General features: G+C 44.2%; 1 protein-coding gene across 1 annotated transcript in view; it reads right to left on the reverse strand.

Moving 5' to 3' along the window:
• ATP10D (ATPase phospholipid transporting 10D (putative)) overlaps positions 1-15,916 on the reverse strand; it is a 226,649-nt gene that overhangs the window by 78,181 nt on the left and 132,552 nt on the right. Inside the window, exons 12-16 of the mRNA XM_063920975.1 lie at positions 8,860-9,445; positions 7,219-7,322; positions 3,386-3,512; positions 2,071-2,255; positions 1,483-1,789 (exon numbers count right to left, since the gene is read on the reverse strand). Coding sequence (XP_063777045.1) covers positions 1,483-1,789; positions 2,071-2,255; positions 3,386-3,512; positions 7,219-7,322; positions 8,860-9,445 — 1,309 coding nt within the window. The remainder of the gene's footprint in view (positions 1-1,482; positions 1,790-2,070; positions 2,256-3,385; positions 3,513-7,218; positions 7,323-8,859; positions 9,446-15,916) is intronic.

Genomic DNA, 15,916 nt, shown 5'->3' on the forward strand with positions numbered 1-15,916 from the left:
TGATATGCAAAACCTCTTTCATTGCAATAATCATACCTTTAGCCACCCTTGGGTGCAATCTTGCATCATCGTAGTCGACACTGGAATCAGAATCCGTGTCGGTATCAGTGTCAGCTATTTGGGATAGGGGACGTTTTTGAGACCCCGAGGGGCCCTGTGACCCAGTCCAATCCGTGGATTGACTCCCTGCTTTCTCCCTGGACTCTGTCATGTCCAGTCTCTTATGTAATGAGGCCACACTTGCATTTAACATATGCCACATGTCCATCCAATCATGAGTCGGCGTTGCCGACGGAAACACACCTCATCTGCTCCACCTCCTCCTTGGACGAGCCTTCCGCTTCAGACATGCCGACACGCACGTACCGACACCCCCACACACACACACAGGGATATATCTATAAGGGGACAATTCCCAACAAGGCCCTTTGGAGAGAGAGTATGCCAGCACACACCCAGCGCCCACTGATACTGGAATACAACCCAGATAGCGCTTTCTATTATTAATCAATGTGTATAACACTCACTGCGCCTTAAAAATGCCCCCCCCCCTCCTTTTCAGCCCTCTGTCACCGAGTTCAGCAGGGGAGAGTCCGGGGAGCCAGCTTCTCTGCAGCGTTCTGTGGAGAAAATGGCGCTGTTAGTGCTGAGGGATCAAGCTCCGCCCCCTCCAGCAGCGGGCTTCGGTCCCGCTTCAATATACAAAAAATGGCGGGGGATCTCTGCATTTACTGCCTCCGCAGCCTAATGTACCCTTATTGTCAGTCCAGGGGTTTATTGCTGCCCAGGGCACCCCCCTGCGCCCTGCACCCATCAGTGACTTTCTGTGCGTGTAGAGTGTGGGAGCAATGGCGCGCAGCGTTACCGCTGTGCGCTTACCTCAGTGAAGATCTGAAGTCTTCTTTTCTTCTCATACTCACCGGGCTTCTATCTTCCGGCTCTGCGAGGAGGACGGCGGCGCGGCTCTGGGACGAACGGCGGGATGAAACCAGCGTTCCGACTCCCTCTGGAGCTAATGGTGTCCAGTAGCCTAAGAAGCAGAGCTCATCATTTAAGTAGGTCTGCTTCTCTCTCCTCAGTCCCACGATGCAGGGAGCCTGTTGCCAGCAGTGCTCCCTGAAAATAAAAAACCTAACAAAATTCTTTCAGAGAAACTCTGGAGAGCTCCTCTGTAATGCACCCCATCTCCTCTGGGCACAAAATCTAACTGAGGTCTGGAGGAGGGGCATAGAGGGAGGAGCCAGTGCACACCCATACTAAAAGTTATTTGTAGTGCCCATGTCTCCTGCGGAGCCAGTCTATACCCCATGGTCCTTACGGAGTTCCCAGCATCCTCTAGGACATAAGAGAAAACACATTTGAGCTCACTGACATTTTGGATAATTTTTTTTTTTTTGCGTCACAATGTAGTTAATATAGATAAGACAAAGTATGACAATAAATAAAGAAAAACCATAGAAGCAAACAAACAATTTTACTGACCAATGGCTAGAGTCATTACTCGCAGGTTACTGCGGACCAGTTTGACCACTTGGCTTTTCTGTAGTGGGGTAGCTCTGCAGCATATGACCGTTCTGCACTGCCTTGTCAGGTACAGGAACCTTTTCTGCAGAGCTTCGTGCAGCGCAAATTCCAGGCTCTTCCCATCTATTATTAAAGCAAAATGCAGCTTTTCCTTCTCACAACGGGAATTCTGCAGCTGCTCTCCCAGTTTCCGAGGACTATTTGTCAAAATGTTTCTCTCAATTTCATCAATAACGTGATTCATGAAAACCTCGCAAGTAGTTTCCTGAGAGTGAACAGAAAGAGGAAATAAAGAAACAAGTGTGCAGAGTAAAGTTACACACATCTCACAAGATCTCCTCTAAAAGGGGACCTGCTGCCTGACAAATGACCCAACACGCACACACAATCAGATTCTGTGCTGACTGGCGTCACAGCTTTATTTGCTCCATCACATTAACGGTATGACTGTCCAGAAAGGCTGGCAGGACAATTAATTTGTTCTAGAGTCTTCCCCTTATCGCAAAGCATTGTAAGAAACACTCCTCTATGTGTATGTGCACTCACATTGTTTTGTCTGCTTAGGGTGAAGATCTTGTCACTATATTCCAGCAGCTTGCAAGCATAGGCAATGTTGACTGCAGTCTCTTCCTTATCCCCAGTCAGCATCCAGATTTTAATACCAGCTTTTCTTAAGGACTCTATTGTTTCTGGAACACCTTCCTGCAGGCGATCCTCTATTCCAGTGGCGCCTGAAAGAAGAAGTTTGCAAACACAGCTTAACTAAAGGAAATTATAAGCCTGAAGAGAACCCTTCTTTAACGGAACAACAGATGTATGCATCATGCATGAACAGTCAAATGTTTTAGCCCATTTTCCAGTTTTTATTGAAAATTCTGAAGTTTAATGTCTCAGTGTACTCTGAAATCAAAGCACAGAATAAAATAAAATGGAGATAACAACAAAAAACAACAAAAAAAACCACAAGCATAGAATCATTTTGTTTAACATAATATAATCAAAACATTTCACTTTCTACAATGGAAATAAAATATTGTTCGGGAAATTCTTCCCAACGTTGCTGAAGATTATTTTGCTTTTACCCTTATGTCCAGTTTATCCCAAACCAGCTTGATAAGGGGGATTCTGGGTTTTAACTTGCCAAGCAGCAGAGACTTGATTAGTACATAATAACACCACCTCCCCCCCCCCCCCCCCCCCCCCCCCCTTGAGGAACCATCCTCTCTTTCATTAATGCAGAGCTGTTTTTGCCAAACTAAGCTTTTTATTTTCTTCTCTAACCTTTAGCAGTTTACGGCTTACCTTTGTACCATTTCAGGTTATTCGCTGGACTTGAATTTTACAGTATTTCAATAAAATCTGGAAGAATAGGGGTGCTCAAAATCTTGACCGGTAGTGTAATATTGTTTTTAAATTAAGTAAAAATTGATCAACAGTGCATAGGTAATTTACTCATTTTTGCAGCCACCCCTATCCTGGAAATATGTCCTGACAATGTGCCCAAATCTTTGCCAGGTGTTACACTTCCGGCACACTCTTCAGATACAGTCAAGGGACTCTGCGTACTTTGTGTCAGCGACTAGTCCGAGTCCTACTACTGACCCCAAATACAGCACCATGAACACGTTGCAAGTTGTCACAGCTCTGAGTGCAGGGTGGGGAGAGCAGGGCACTGCACCCATTACAGATACGCCACTACAACAATGCATTAGGCAAATTGGTAAGAGTCATTATTTCCATATCAATAAGTTGCATTTCAAAGTTAAAAAGAGTAAAGTAACTCAACTTGGCGTAAAAGCCGTTTATGTTTACCAAAATCTGTACTGTGTGAAACATGAGGCATTACTAAAAACAAACTTACCAAGCAGAGTTAAATTGGTTTCCAGTCTAAGAGCAGAGTTGTACAAGAGCTCATCTCTGTGATCAATGCTAGTTTCTGCTAAAAAGTGGGACTGCAGCCAATCTGCATACTCCGAGTCGGTCATTACCTGCAGGCCGGATGCAACAGTTACGGTTTATTCGCTATACACCATATCTGAATCTAGGGCATACACACAGAAACCTCTCTCATACAGAGGAAATTCTTCATACTGCTGATCCATCACAATATAACGTGTAACAAAACGATAGTGATTGATAGTTATACATTTATTTTAGCCCTAATTTTAGATGCTTCTGGATACTATTTAAGAAACTACAAAAGAAATATACAGTAACACACCCTGTGTATACGCCCTTCTGCGCCATGCGAAGTCTCTGCGTCCCTGTATGTGGCAACCACTCCAGACTGCAGATTACAAGGCATTCTGATGCACAAGAAAGGGGCGCAGTGTCGGCAGTCACAAAACACCAAAGTCACAGCCCTTCTCTACAGTGTAGTGGTGTGGATGACGGGGCAATGCGTGGGACTGAGAAAAGCCTGCGGTCACAGAAGATGCAACTACATCAGGGAAAGCGTACCTACCTGTGGCTCCATACAACGGCACCAGACAATAAGTAACTATGTCTTTGACATTAGAGTCAAAATGCCTTATGGCAATTATTGATCAAGTGAAGGAGAAAAGAGACTATGGTGTATATGCAATTGCGGTCGAATTCCCGAAAATGTAAAAAAACAGGACATTTTCGCCCCCCAAAAAAATTAGACAATGCAATTCAGTACTTTTCGTCAAAAAAACGGACTTTCAAAATTCGACTTTTTGAAATTCGACATTTGTCAAATTCGACATTTCTGCAATGGTACAAATGCGGCAATTCGACAAAAGTATATTCAATTGAAGATTGTAAATTCGACAACAGTGCTTTTAGACAGTAAATTCGTCATTTTCAATCCGCCACACTTTGCTGGTGGAATCTAATAAAAAAATTTAAAAACATGTTTTTTTTTGTGTTTTTTTAATTGGTAATAGTATATCTATTTATATTAGAAGGGATTAGGTACTTGGTTTGTCTATTTTGGAGGCACAAGTATTATTTATAAAAATATATATATATATTTTTTTTAATGGAATGGTAAAAATCAGAAAAAAAAAATGCGTGAGGTCCCACCTCCTAAGCATAACCAGCCTCGGGCTCTTCGAGACGGTCCTGGTTCTAAAAATCCGGGGGGAAAAACGACATGGGATCCCCCGTATTTTTAAAACCAGCACTGGGCTCTGCGCCTGGTGCTGGTGCAAAAAATACGGGGGACAAAAAGCGTAGGAGTCCCCCGTATTTTTAACACCAGCATCGGGCTCCACTAGCTGGGTAGATAATGCCACAGCCGGGGGTCACTTTATACAGCGCCCTGCGGCCGTAGCATTAAATACGCAACTAGTCACCCCTGGCCGGGGTACCCTGGAGGAGTGGGGACCCCTTCAATCAAGGGGTCGTCCCCCCCCTCCAGCCAACCAAGGGCCAGGGGTGAAGCCCGAGGCTGTCCCCCCCATCCAAGGGCATTTTTTTTCCAGTAGAACTACAGGTACCAGAGGGCCCATTTTTCTCCCGCATGCTGGTACTTGTGGTTCTCCAAATACCAGCTTGCGGGGGAGGCTTGCTGGGTCTTGTAGTATTACTGGAAAAAACAATATTCTTTCATGTTTTCAAAAGGCTATCAGCCCCCCATCCGCAGCCCTTGGATGGGGGGGGGGGGGGGGAAGAGACAGCCTCGGGCTTCACCCCTGGCCCTTGGGTGGCTGGAGGGGGGGGGACCCCTTGATTGAAGGGGTCCCCACTCCTCCAGGGTACCCCGACCAGGGGTGACTAGTTGCGTATTTAATGCCACGGCCGCAGGGCGCTGTATAAAAGTGACCCCCGGCTGTGGCATTATCTACCCAGCTAGTGGAGCCCGATGCTGGTGTAAAAAATACGGAGGACCCCTACGCTTTTTGTCCCCCGTATTTTTTGCACCAGCTCCAGGCGCAGAGTCCGGTGCTGGTTTTAAAAATACGGGGGATCCCCTGTCAGTTTCCCCCCCGGATTTTTAGAAACAGGACCGGCTCGAAGAGCCCGAGGCTGGTTATGCTTTGGAGGGGGCACCCCACGCAATTTTTTTTCGGGTTTTTTACCGGTTTTAAAAAATCTAATCAAAATCCGTCAAATCGGCCGTTTTTCGACAGCGGGACTGTCGAATCCGTTTTTTTATTGAATATGTTGAATTCCGGCACCCACTTGCCGGAATTCAACGGTCGAATTGTGTCGAATTAAAAAACGTGCGAAAAATTGCCGCGATTCGCCGGCAATTGCATATACCCCAATGGGGTAAATTTACGGAAGTTTCTAAAAAAAAAAAAAAAAAAAAAAAAGAGACTTGGTGACGTTGCCCATAGCAACCTATCAGATGCGGTCTATCATTTTCTAAAAGGCCATACAGAAATGATAGACCGCATCTGATTGGTTGCTATAGGCAACACCACCAATTCTCGGTTTTAGAAGCTTTAAGTAAACACCCCCCCATATATTTTACCAATCCGTAACAGTTCAGAGCAGCATGTCCATGCCAGAAACTAAAGTTCCAGGAAAGGCTTATTTAGTAAACTCCTCAGCATAGAGAGCAAACCAGTAGTTCTCATTTACTGATGCTACGCATTGTAATAGGAAATGCCGTGATCAGCATCCCAATACTTAGAATCCCAACATGGGGAAGGTAAGTATACTTACCTTACCCCAATGCCCCCCTAACCCTCCCCACAGCCTAACCCTTTCCGGTGGTGCCCAAATCTAAACCTCCACTTCCTGCAGCCTAAACCTAACCCTTTCCTTGGTGCCTAAAGCCTGGTAGCCTGGTAGTTCGGCATCCTGGCGGTTGGGATTCCGGCGCCGTAATAATGCTCCTGGTCAGGATACTGGCATTTCGATCAGTGTCTGGATTCCGGCAACCGTATCCCGCTGCGCCAGTACACATCATTCTCATCTATCTTATGAAATAGGCAGCTTTGGTCATACAGTAGTCATTTATATACTTTAGGCCGGGATAGAGCTGGATTTGAATGATCAATGTTGAGGGGCTATCTGAATACACAGAAGTCAGTGCTTTATCCAATAATCAATATATTGAGAACTGCACAAGACCACTGTTCTAGTTCTGCATACTGAATGCAGTTCTCCATATCAGTGTACTGGAGGTAATTCTCAGGTGAGTGTACCATTATGTATGCAATAGTAGTTTTGGAACTGCCGCCATGACTGGTCCGGATCAGTCTCTGCATCTGCTATACTTACTCTGAGGTGTGTAGAGGATGGGGGAAGCACAATGTCTCAGCTCCCACTCCGCATGTCAGAGACATAACAGCCAACCTCAATTATTATATTGATATGGGACATGGCTGAGGTGGGGAGCACAGAGCAGATAACAGCATCTAGAATTAGTTACTAAAGCCTATCAAATCCCCTAACGTTTCAGCAATTGCCCCTATTCATCAGTGACCCTAATATGTATAACATATACATACACTATTTCAATGTTATACATTGCGATCGATATAAAACATTATACACAAGAATACAGTATTAGTTACTGGAATAAATCCCCCTGACACACTGGAGCAGCCACTGTTATCTGTGTAACTTATTCCCTTCAGTATTCCTGGGCTGCGTTGGACAATAGCTTTGCCTTTAGCTCAGATAATCTAAGGCATGATACCGGCTGTTGCTCAAGGCTTTGTAATAACTATGTATATATGAGTGTCAAAGAAAAAGGGGAGCACCACGGGTTACCTTCTTGGCAATACAGAGAGTGCGGAGTCCACATTTAGCATATTTATCTAAATGTTTCTGTGTTAACATCCGGATATCAGTCTGAAGCATTTCTGTTTTGTTATCTGAAAACATACAGTAACTAAATAAGGTTATTCTACACAAAACCTGTTATACACATATCTGACCATTTAAAGTGTAATCTGCTAGACTATTTGCACTGCTGATTTAAGTATAAACTATGTACACACAGTTCAAGGACAGACCACTGACATATCCAAGTTATACAGTATGTGGAAGTGAAGGAATGGCCGACACTAACCCTTCGCTTAGACTGCCCACAAATATCCGCAACATTTAATTTTCGCAATACTAATATCACACTTTAAAAAAATAAAATAAAAACTGCCACCAATAATTATTAAGATTTAAAACAAATATTTACGCCTGATTCACTCATGGAGAATACATACAGGGACATACAGTATGTAATAGCGCCCGAGTTTTCCAGCCGAATGCAGACTTTTTAAAAAAAGCGGTAATCATTTACAAGCATAGTTTTCTTCGGCCGGCAATCCGCACCACCGGCAAACTCGGACGCTATTACATATGCCCCACAGTATCAAACTCCAAACAAAATATTGTTAACAGTCCTTAATATCTTGAAAATCATACTATAGTGTATTTGTAAGCATAAAATATATTATTTGAGAACAGTCAATACATACGGTTATACCGCTCTGAAATTATATAATAAACAAGCAAAAACAGCCTACACAGGTAAGTTAATTGGCTTAATCATAAAATGTAACCCTAATATGTGTTTGTGTAATAAGGAAAATAGATTGTAAATTTGGGCAGGGACTAATGCGACTTAATAATTACCCAGAAAATGCAGTATACTATGTAGGCACTATATAAATAAAGGTTAATAAATAAGCACACCGTATACAATAAAATGCTAGAAAATCAGAAAACCCAGTACAGGTTGAGTATCCCTTTTCCAAAATGCTTCGGACCAGAGGTATTTCGGATATCGGATTTTTCCGTATTTTGGAATAATTGCATACCATATATCATGGTGATGGGTCCTAAGTCTAAGCACAGAATACATTTATGTTTCATTTTACACCTTATACACACAGGCTGAAGGTCATTTAATACAATATTTTTAATTACTTTGTGTATTAAACAAAGTTTGTGTACATTGAGCCATCAGAAAACAAAGGTTTCACTATCTCAGTCTTACTAAAAAAATTCAGTATTTCGGAATATTTGGATATGGGATACTCAACCTGTATTACAAAACTAAGGAGTCTATTTACTAAGCCTTGGATGGAGATAAAGTGGACAGAGATAAAGTACCAGCCAATCTTCTGATAACTGTCATTTTTCAAACCCAGCCTGTGACATAGAAGTTAGGAGCTTATTGACAGGTACTTTATCTCCATTCAAGGCTTAGTAAATAGACTCTTAAATCTTACAGCACATGTTGAAAAAACAGAACTATATTAACATAGTAAGAGCCACACATCTTACTTTGGATTACTGGAAATACAATTAACATCACAAATTGTAAATGATGTTCATATTTCGTATAGAAGAGATTAAACAAAATTATGTGACACTGCCGTACACCGAAACTTGCGCCACAGAACTTACCGCCAGACGTCACAGACAGGAGATCCATTATAACAGAGTCTGCACCCTTTGTGTAAACCACCACCTTATTGGATATCGGGTGGCGCACTACAACAGACATCCGTTTTCTGACAGAGTCAAACGGCAGAATGTGCAGCAGTTGAAATGTTATGGGCCCAAGAACACCGAGCTCCACTGTGACCTGGTCAGGAGTCCGGGACTGAAGAGTACATCTGTAAGCTCTGGCAGCATGAACCAGGGCAGCTTCATCCGGAGACTCCGCTTCATAGTACAGCTCGCACCGAGTCGGCTTGGCATTTGCACCATTGGGACAGGCAAGGTCTGAGTTCTCCAAGCTCTCAAGCTGTATTTCCTTTGTAGAGTCTAAACTAACCTCCAGGATCTGGTCACCTTCCGCAGGAGAAGCCAGCTTCACTCTGCTGAAAAATGGCAGCTTGCTCACAAAGTTGTTGGGTGTTTCTGAACTTGAATCTTTTCCACTTAAGAGCGAAGTGGAGCTCAGCTTACGGACAGAGAACTTCTGAAACATCTGCTTGATTTCCTCCAGGGATTTCATAGGAGATTTAATTAGGGATGGCATTCTTACCTGCAAATAATAATTAACATTTTAAAAATAACCCCGTTTCGGCACAGGTGGGTAGTTTTCTACCCAGCACTTCAATATCTTATTATATCGAGAGAAAAAAATCCACCAGATTTTTCTTAGTTGGGTCAATATTAGCCATCCCGCAAAAAATCTTGAAAAATAGGTAGAAAACTACCCACCTGGGCCAAAATGGGTTAAACAAGTGCAATGGTCTGGTAAGGTCTCAGATTATGGGGTAGATGCATCAAACCTTCTTAACCGGCCTAGTGGATAATTTATCCATAGCAACAAATCAGCTTCCAGCTATAATTTACATGGTAAATTATAATAGGGGCAGATGTATTAAGCCTGGAGATGGCATAAGGAAGTGATAAACCAGTGAGAAGTGCAAGGTGATAAACGCACTAGCCAATCAGCTCCTGTTAATTTACATATTGGAGCAGATTGGCTAGTGCATTTATCACCTTGCACTTCTCACTGGTTTATCACTTCCTTATGCTTTCTCCACGTTAATACATCTGCCCCATAAAGGGATAGATAAAATAGGATTGGTTACGCTCTTAACTTCTCCTCTTTAGAAGGCCTGATAACTTGCCACCAATGGGCAACTAACAGACAAATAAAAGTAAAAAATACGAGCTCGGTTTTATTATACAATAACTTGCAGAACATTATTTGGATAGCACTGTTGGTGTGCCCAGTGAGCAGAGAACTATAATACACAAGAGTTTCAGCTCAAAAGAAATCAAAGAACCAAACATTCTATGAAAGACAAAATAAATAAGCAAACCCACAACAAATGCCCCCAAAACAACCCCTGCATTCCCTAACATATGTGACGTACACACAAATGTATGTGCTTACAAGTGTTTTCATGGAAGAGACCAAACCAATTCAGAACAATTCTACCATAAAGCAATGCTATTATTCACGGCTAGTGACGCCCAATGCAGACCTGTTCCTTAAGCAGGAACAATATCCCAGTGTAACATTACTTCCAGTACAGGAGCACTGCACACATCAATACCATTCTAGTAGCAGGTAGGAAAATTGCCAAATATAAAATGCAAGGCACAGGAAATCTAAATCAACCCTGAACTCGAAACAGAGAAATAAAATGTTACTTATGGATTAAAATAGTTATGCGCTTTATCAAATAAGAGAATATAAACTATATTATGCAGCGCTGCACATTGAGGGGGAAGTGCCACAAGGTGTACACTGTGCTATACAAGAGGAGGACACAAAACAAAGCATAAATACAATGCACAGGAGTGAGGACAAAGTGTAAACACAAACAGTGCAGTACAACCATAACTAGGAAGTAACAAATACAAGGGAAGGGCAAAGTCAGCAGGCAGTGAAGAGTCACAGGGGATGGCACAACAGCTGGGGAGACTGGTAGAAAGAATCAGACTTGGGGGTCTTTTTACTAAGCCTTGGATGGAGAGAAAGTGGACGGAGATAAAGTACCAGCCAATCAGCTCCCAACAGCCATGTTACAGGTTGAGTTTCAAAAATGATAGGTAGGAGCTGGTTGTTTGGTACTTTATCTCCTTCTAAGGCTTAGTAAATAGACCCCTAAGTACTTTGTATGTGAGGGTGAGGAGTTTGAACTGCCTTCTGATAAGTGGGTAGCAGAGTTGGGAGGCTGACTTGGAGAGAGTAGAGAGGAATATGAGATAAGCAGCAGGAAGAAGAGTTACGGGAAGGACAGAGAGAAAGATGATACAACTGGTTGGTACTTTATCTCTGTCCACTTTATCTCCATTCAAGGCTTAATAAATAGACCCCTTGGTGAGGAAGCGCATTCCATTCCAGAGGAGGGGTGCACTGTGGGAGAAATCTTACAGGCAGGCATGGGAGGAAGTGATCAGAGTAGATTTAAGTCAGCTGTTGCAAGAGGACGGGAAGGAGTGTGGTCAGAGATAAAGTTGGAGATGGGAGTAGAGTGATTAAAGCTTTATATGTAAAGGTGAGGAGTTTAAACTGGATTCTGTATGAGATAGTTAACCAGTGAAGGAGTTTGCAGAATGGTAATGCAGAGGTCGCATGGCAAGAGGAAAATGAGACCGGCAGCAGCGGTAAGGACAGATTGGGGTGGGGAAAGGTAACAAAGAGGGAGACCAGCAAGTATAGGGTTACAATAGTCAAGGCAGAAGATGAGGAGTTCATGGATGAGTGTTTTAGTGTCTTCCAGAGTGAGGAAAAGCTGAATCCCAGCGATGTAGCGGAGGTAGAGACGTCAGGACAGAGAGGGCCTGAATGTAAGGAAAGAAGCAGGGAACATAGTGAAGGATGACAAAAAGGCAACAAACACAAGATACAGAATAGGGATGTTGTCAATAGAGAGAGGGGGTGTGGTGAGGGATCCTGGTAGTAGGGAAAAGTAGTTTGGACTTAGCCACATTACGTGTCACAAATCCAGGACATCCAGGACGAGATGGCAGAAAGGCAATTACAGATGGGAGAGAGTACAGGGGAGGATAAGTAGATTTGAGGGGCAGATGTATTAACCTGGAGAAGGCATAGGGAAGTGATAAACCAGTGATATGTGCAAGGTGATAAATGCACCAGCCAATCAGCCCCTGTTGATTTACATATTGGAGCTGATTGGCTGGTTCGTTTATCACCTTGCACATATCACTGGTTTATCACTTCCTTATGCCTTCTCCAGGTTAATACATCTGCCCCTGAGTGTAGTTAGCATATACTGTATATGGTACTGGAGGCTGAAGAAGCGGACAAGAATTCCTGGGGTTGAGTTGTAGAGCGAGAAAAGAAGGGGCCAAAGATAATTCCTTGAGGGACATCAACAGGTTGATGAAATGTGAAAGAGATAGAGTTAGCAACAGGATATACAGTAAAAGGATCAGTTGGAGAGGCAAGAAGGGACCCAAGATAGGACAATCATAAAATATTATGAAATGGAGGGGATGAAGGAGAAGAGGGTGATCAACAGTATTAAATGTGGCACACAGATCAATAAGAATAAGGACAGTAAGAGTCATTCATGACTATGATGATGGAAGTTTCAGTGGATTCAAGGGGCAGAAACCAGATTGAAGAGGCTCAAGAAGGGAGAGGATGAATAGAAATGAGGTGAAGGCAGAGAGAGACAATCCTCTCATGAAGTTTGGAGACAAAGAGAAGGGTAGAGGTAAAGATAAGAGGGTTAGCACTTCATTATTAGTACTGAGGGAGAAGATGGAATTGGATGAACAGGTCAGACTACAAGCCCTTGCAGTTTTTGTGCTACGCATGCTTTGAACCCAAGCATATGCAACTAGGGATGATCATATGGATCGCAGTTGCACCTCTACTTGCGAATAAAGAGGCGTAACTGGTCTTAAAATAAGATTTTACTTACCGATAAATCTATTTCTCGTAGTCCGTAGTGGATGCTGGGACTCCGTCAGGACCATGGGGATTAGCGGCTCCGCAGGAGACAGGGCACAAAAATAAAGCTTTAGGATCAGGTGGTGTGCACTGGCTCCTCCCCCTATGACCCTCCTCCAAGCCTCAGTTAGGATACTGTGCCCGGACGAGCGTACACAATAAGGAAGGATTTTGAATCCCGGGTAAGACTCATACCAGCCACACCAATCACACTGTACAACCTGTGATCTGAACCCAGTTAACAGTATGACAAAACGTAGGAGCCTCTGAACAGACGGCTCACAACAATAACAACCCGATTTTTTTGTAACAATAACTATGTACAAGTATTGCAGACAATCCGCACTTGGGATGGGCGCCCAGCATCCACTACGGACTACGAGAAATAGATTTATCGGTAAGTAAAATCTTATTTTCTCTGACGTCCTAGTGGATGCTGGGACTCCGTCAGGACCATGGGGATTATACCAAAGCTCCCAAACGGGCGGGAGAGTGCGGATGACTCTGCAGCACCGAATGAGAGAACTCCAGGTCCTCTTTAGCCAGGGTATCAAATTTGTAGAATTTTACAAACGTGTTCTCCCCCGACCACGTAGCTGCTCGGCAGAGTTGTAATGCCGAGACCCCTCGGGCAGCCGCCCAGGATGAGCCCACCTTCCTTGTGGAATGGGCCTTGACAGATTTAGGCTGTGGCAGGCCTGCCACAGAATGTGCAAGTTGAATTGTGCTACAAATCCAACGAGCAATCGTCTGCTTAGAAGCAGGAGCACCCAGCTTGTTGGGTGCATACAGTATAAACAGCGAGTCAGATTTTCTGACTCCGGCCGTCCTTGAAATATATATTTTCAATGCCCTGACAACGTCCAGCAACTTGGAATCCTCCAAATCGCTAGTAGCCGCAGGCACCACAATAGGTTGGTTCAGGTGAAACGCTGACACCACCTTAGGCAGAAACTGAGGACGCGTCCGCAGTTCTGCCCTGTCCGAATGGAAAATCAGATATGGGCTTTTATACGATAAAGCCGCCAATTCTGATACTCTCCTGGCTGAAGCCAGGGCCAGTAGCATGGTTACTTTCCATGTAAGATATTTCAAATCCACCGATTTGAGTGGCTCAAACCAATGGGATTTGAGAAAATCCAAAACTACATTAAGGTCCCACGGAGCCACTGGGGGCACAACCGGGGCTGTATATGTAGTACTCCTTTTACAAAAGTCTGGACTTCAGGAACTGAAACCAAATTTTTCTGGAAGAAATCGACAGGGCCGAAATTTGAATCTTAATGGACCCCAATTTGAGTCCCATAGACAATCCTGTTTGCAGGAAATGTAGGAATCGACCCAGTTGAAATTCCTCCGTGGTGGCCTTCCTGGCCTCCCACCACGCAACATATTTTCTCCAAATGCGGTGATAATGTTGTGCAGTCACCTCCTTCCTGGCTTTTACCAGCGTAGGGATGACCTCTTCCGGAATGCCTTTTTCCCTTAGAATTCGGCGTTCAACCGCCATGCCGTTAAAAACAGCCGCGGTAAGTCTTGGAATAGACCCGGTCCCTGCTGAAGCAGGTCCCGTCTTAGGGGTAGAGGCCACGGATCTTCCGTGAGCATCTCCTGAAGTTCCGGGTACCAAGTTCTTCTTGGCCAATCCGGAGCCACGAGTATCGTTCTTACTCCCCTTTGCCGTATAATTCTCAGTACTTTTGGTATGAGAGGCAGAGGAGGAAACACCTACACTGACTGGTACACCCATGGTGTTACCAGAGCGTCTACAGCTATTGCCTGAGGGTCTCTTGACCTGGCGCAATACCTGTCCAGTTTTTTCTGCTGAGGAAGTCTGCTTCCCAGTTGTCCATTCCCGGAATGAACACTGCTGACAGTGCTATCACATGATTTTCCGCCCAGCGAAAAATCCTTGCAGTTTCTGCCATTGGCCTCCTGCTTCTTGTGCCGCCCTGTCTGTTTACGTGGGCGACTGCCGTGATGTTGTCCCACTGGATCAATACCGGCTGACCTTGAAGCAGAGGTCTTGCTAAGCTTAGAGCATTGTAAATTGTCCTTAGCTCCAGTATATTTATGTGGAGAAAAGTCTCCAGACTTGATCACACTCCCTAGAAATTTTTTCCCTGTGTGACTGCTCCCCAGCCTCTCAGGCTGGCCTCCGTGGTCACCAGCATCCAATCCTGAATGCCGAATCTGCGGCCCTCTAGAAGATGAGCACTCTGTAACCACCACAGGAGAGATACCCTTGTTCTTGGAGATAGGGTTATCCGCTGATGCATCTGAAGATGCAATCCGGACCATTTGTCCAGCAGATCCCACTGAAAAGTTCTTGCGTGGAATCTGCCGAATGGAATCGCTTCGTAATAAGCCACCATTTTTCCCAGGACTCTTGTGCAATGCTGCACTGACACTTTTCCTGGTTTTAGGAGGTTCCTGACTAGCTCGGATAACTCCCTGGCTTTCTCCTCCGGGAGAAACACCTTTTTCTGGACTGTGTCCAGAATCATCCCTAGGAACAGCAGACGTGTCGTCGGAAACGGCTGTGATTTTGGAATATTTAGAATCCACCCGTGCTGTCGTAGAACTACTTGAGATAGTGCTACTTCGACTTCCAACTGTTCTCTGGACCTTGCCCTTATCAGGAGATCGTCCAAGTAAGGGATATTTAAGACGCCTTTTCTTTGAAGAATCATCATTTCGGCCATTACTTTGGTAAAGACCCGGGGTGCCGTGGACAATCCAAACGGCAGCGTCTGAAACTGATAGTGACAGTTCCGTACCACGAACCTGAGGTACCCTTGGTGAGAAAGGCAATTTTGGACATGGATGTAAGCATCCCTGATGTCCAGGGACACCATATAGTCCCCTTCTTCCTAGTTCGCTATCACTGCTCTGAGTGACTCCATCTTGATTTGAACCTTTGTATGTAAGTGTTCAAAGATTTCAGATTTAGAATAGGTCTCACCGAGCCGTCTGGCTTCAGTACCACAATATAGTGTGGAATAATACCCCTTTCCTTGTTGTAGGAGGGGTACTTTGATTATCACCTGCTGGGAATACAGCTTGTGAATT

This window comes from Pseudophryne corroboree, chromosome 1 (assembly GCF_028390025.1).
Source record: "Pseudophryne corroboree isolate aPseCor3 chromosome 1, aPseCor3.hap2, whole genome shotgun sequence".
NCBI classification, from domain to species: Eukaryota; Metazoa; Chordata; class Amphibia; order Anura; family Myobatrachidae; genus Pseudophryne; species Pseudophryne corroboree.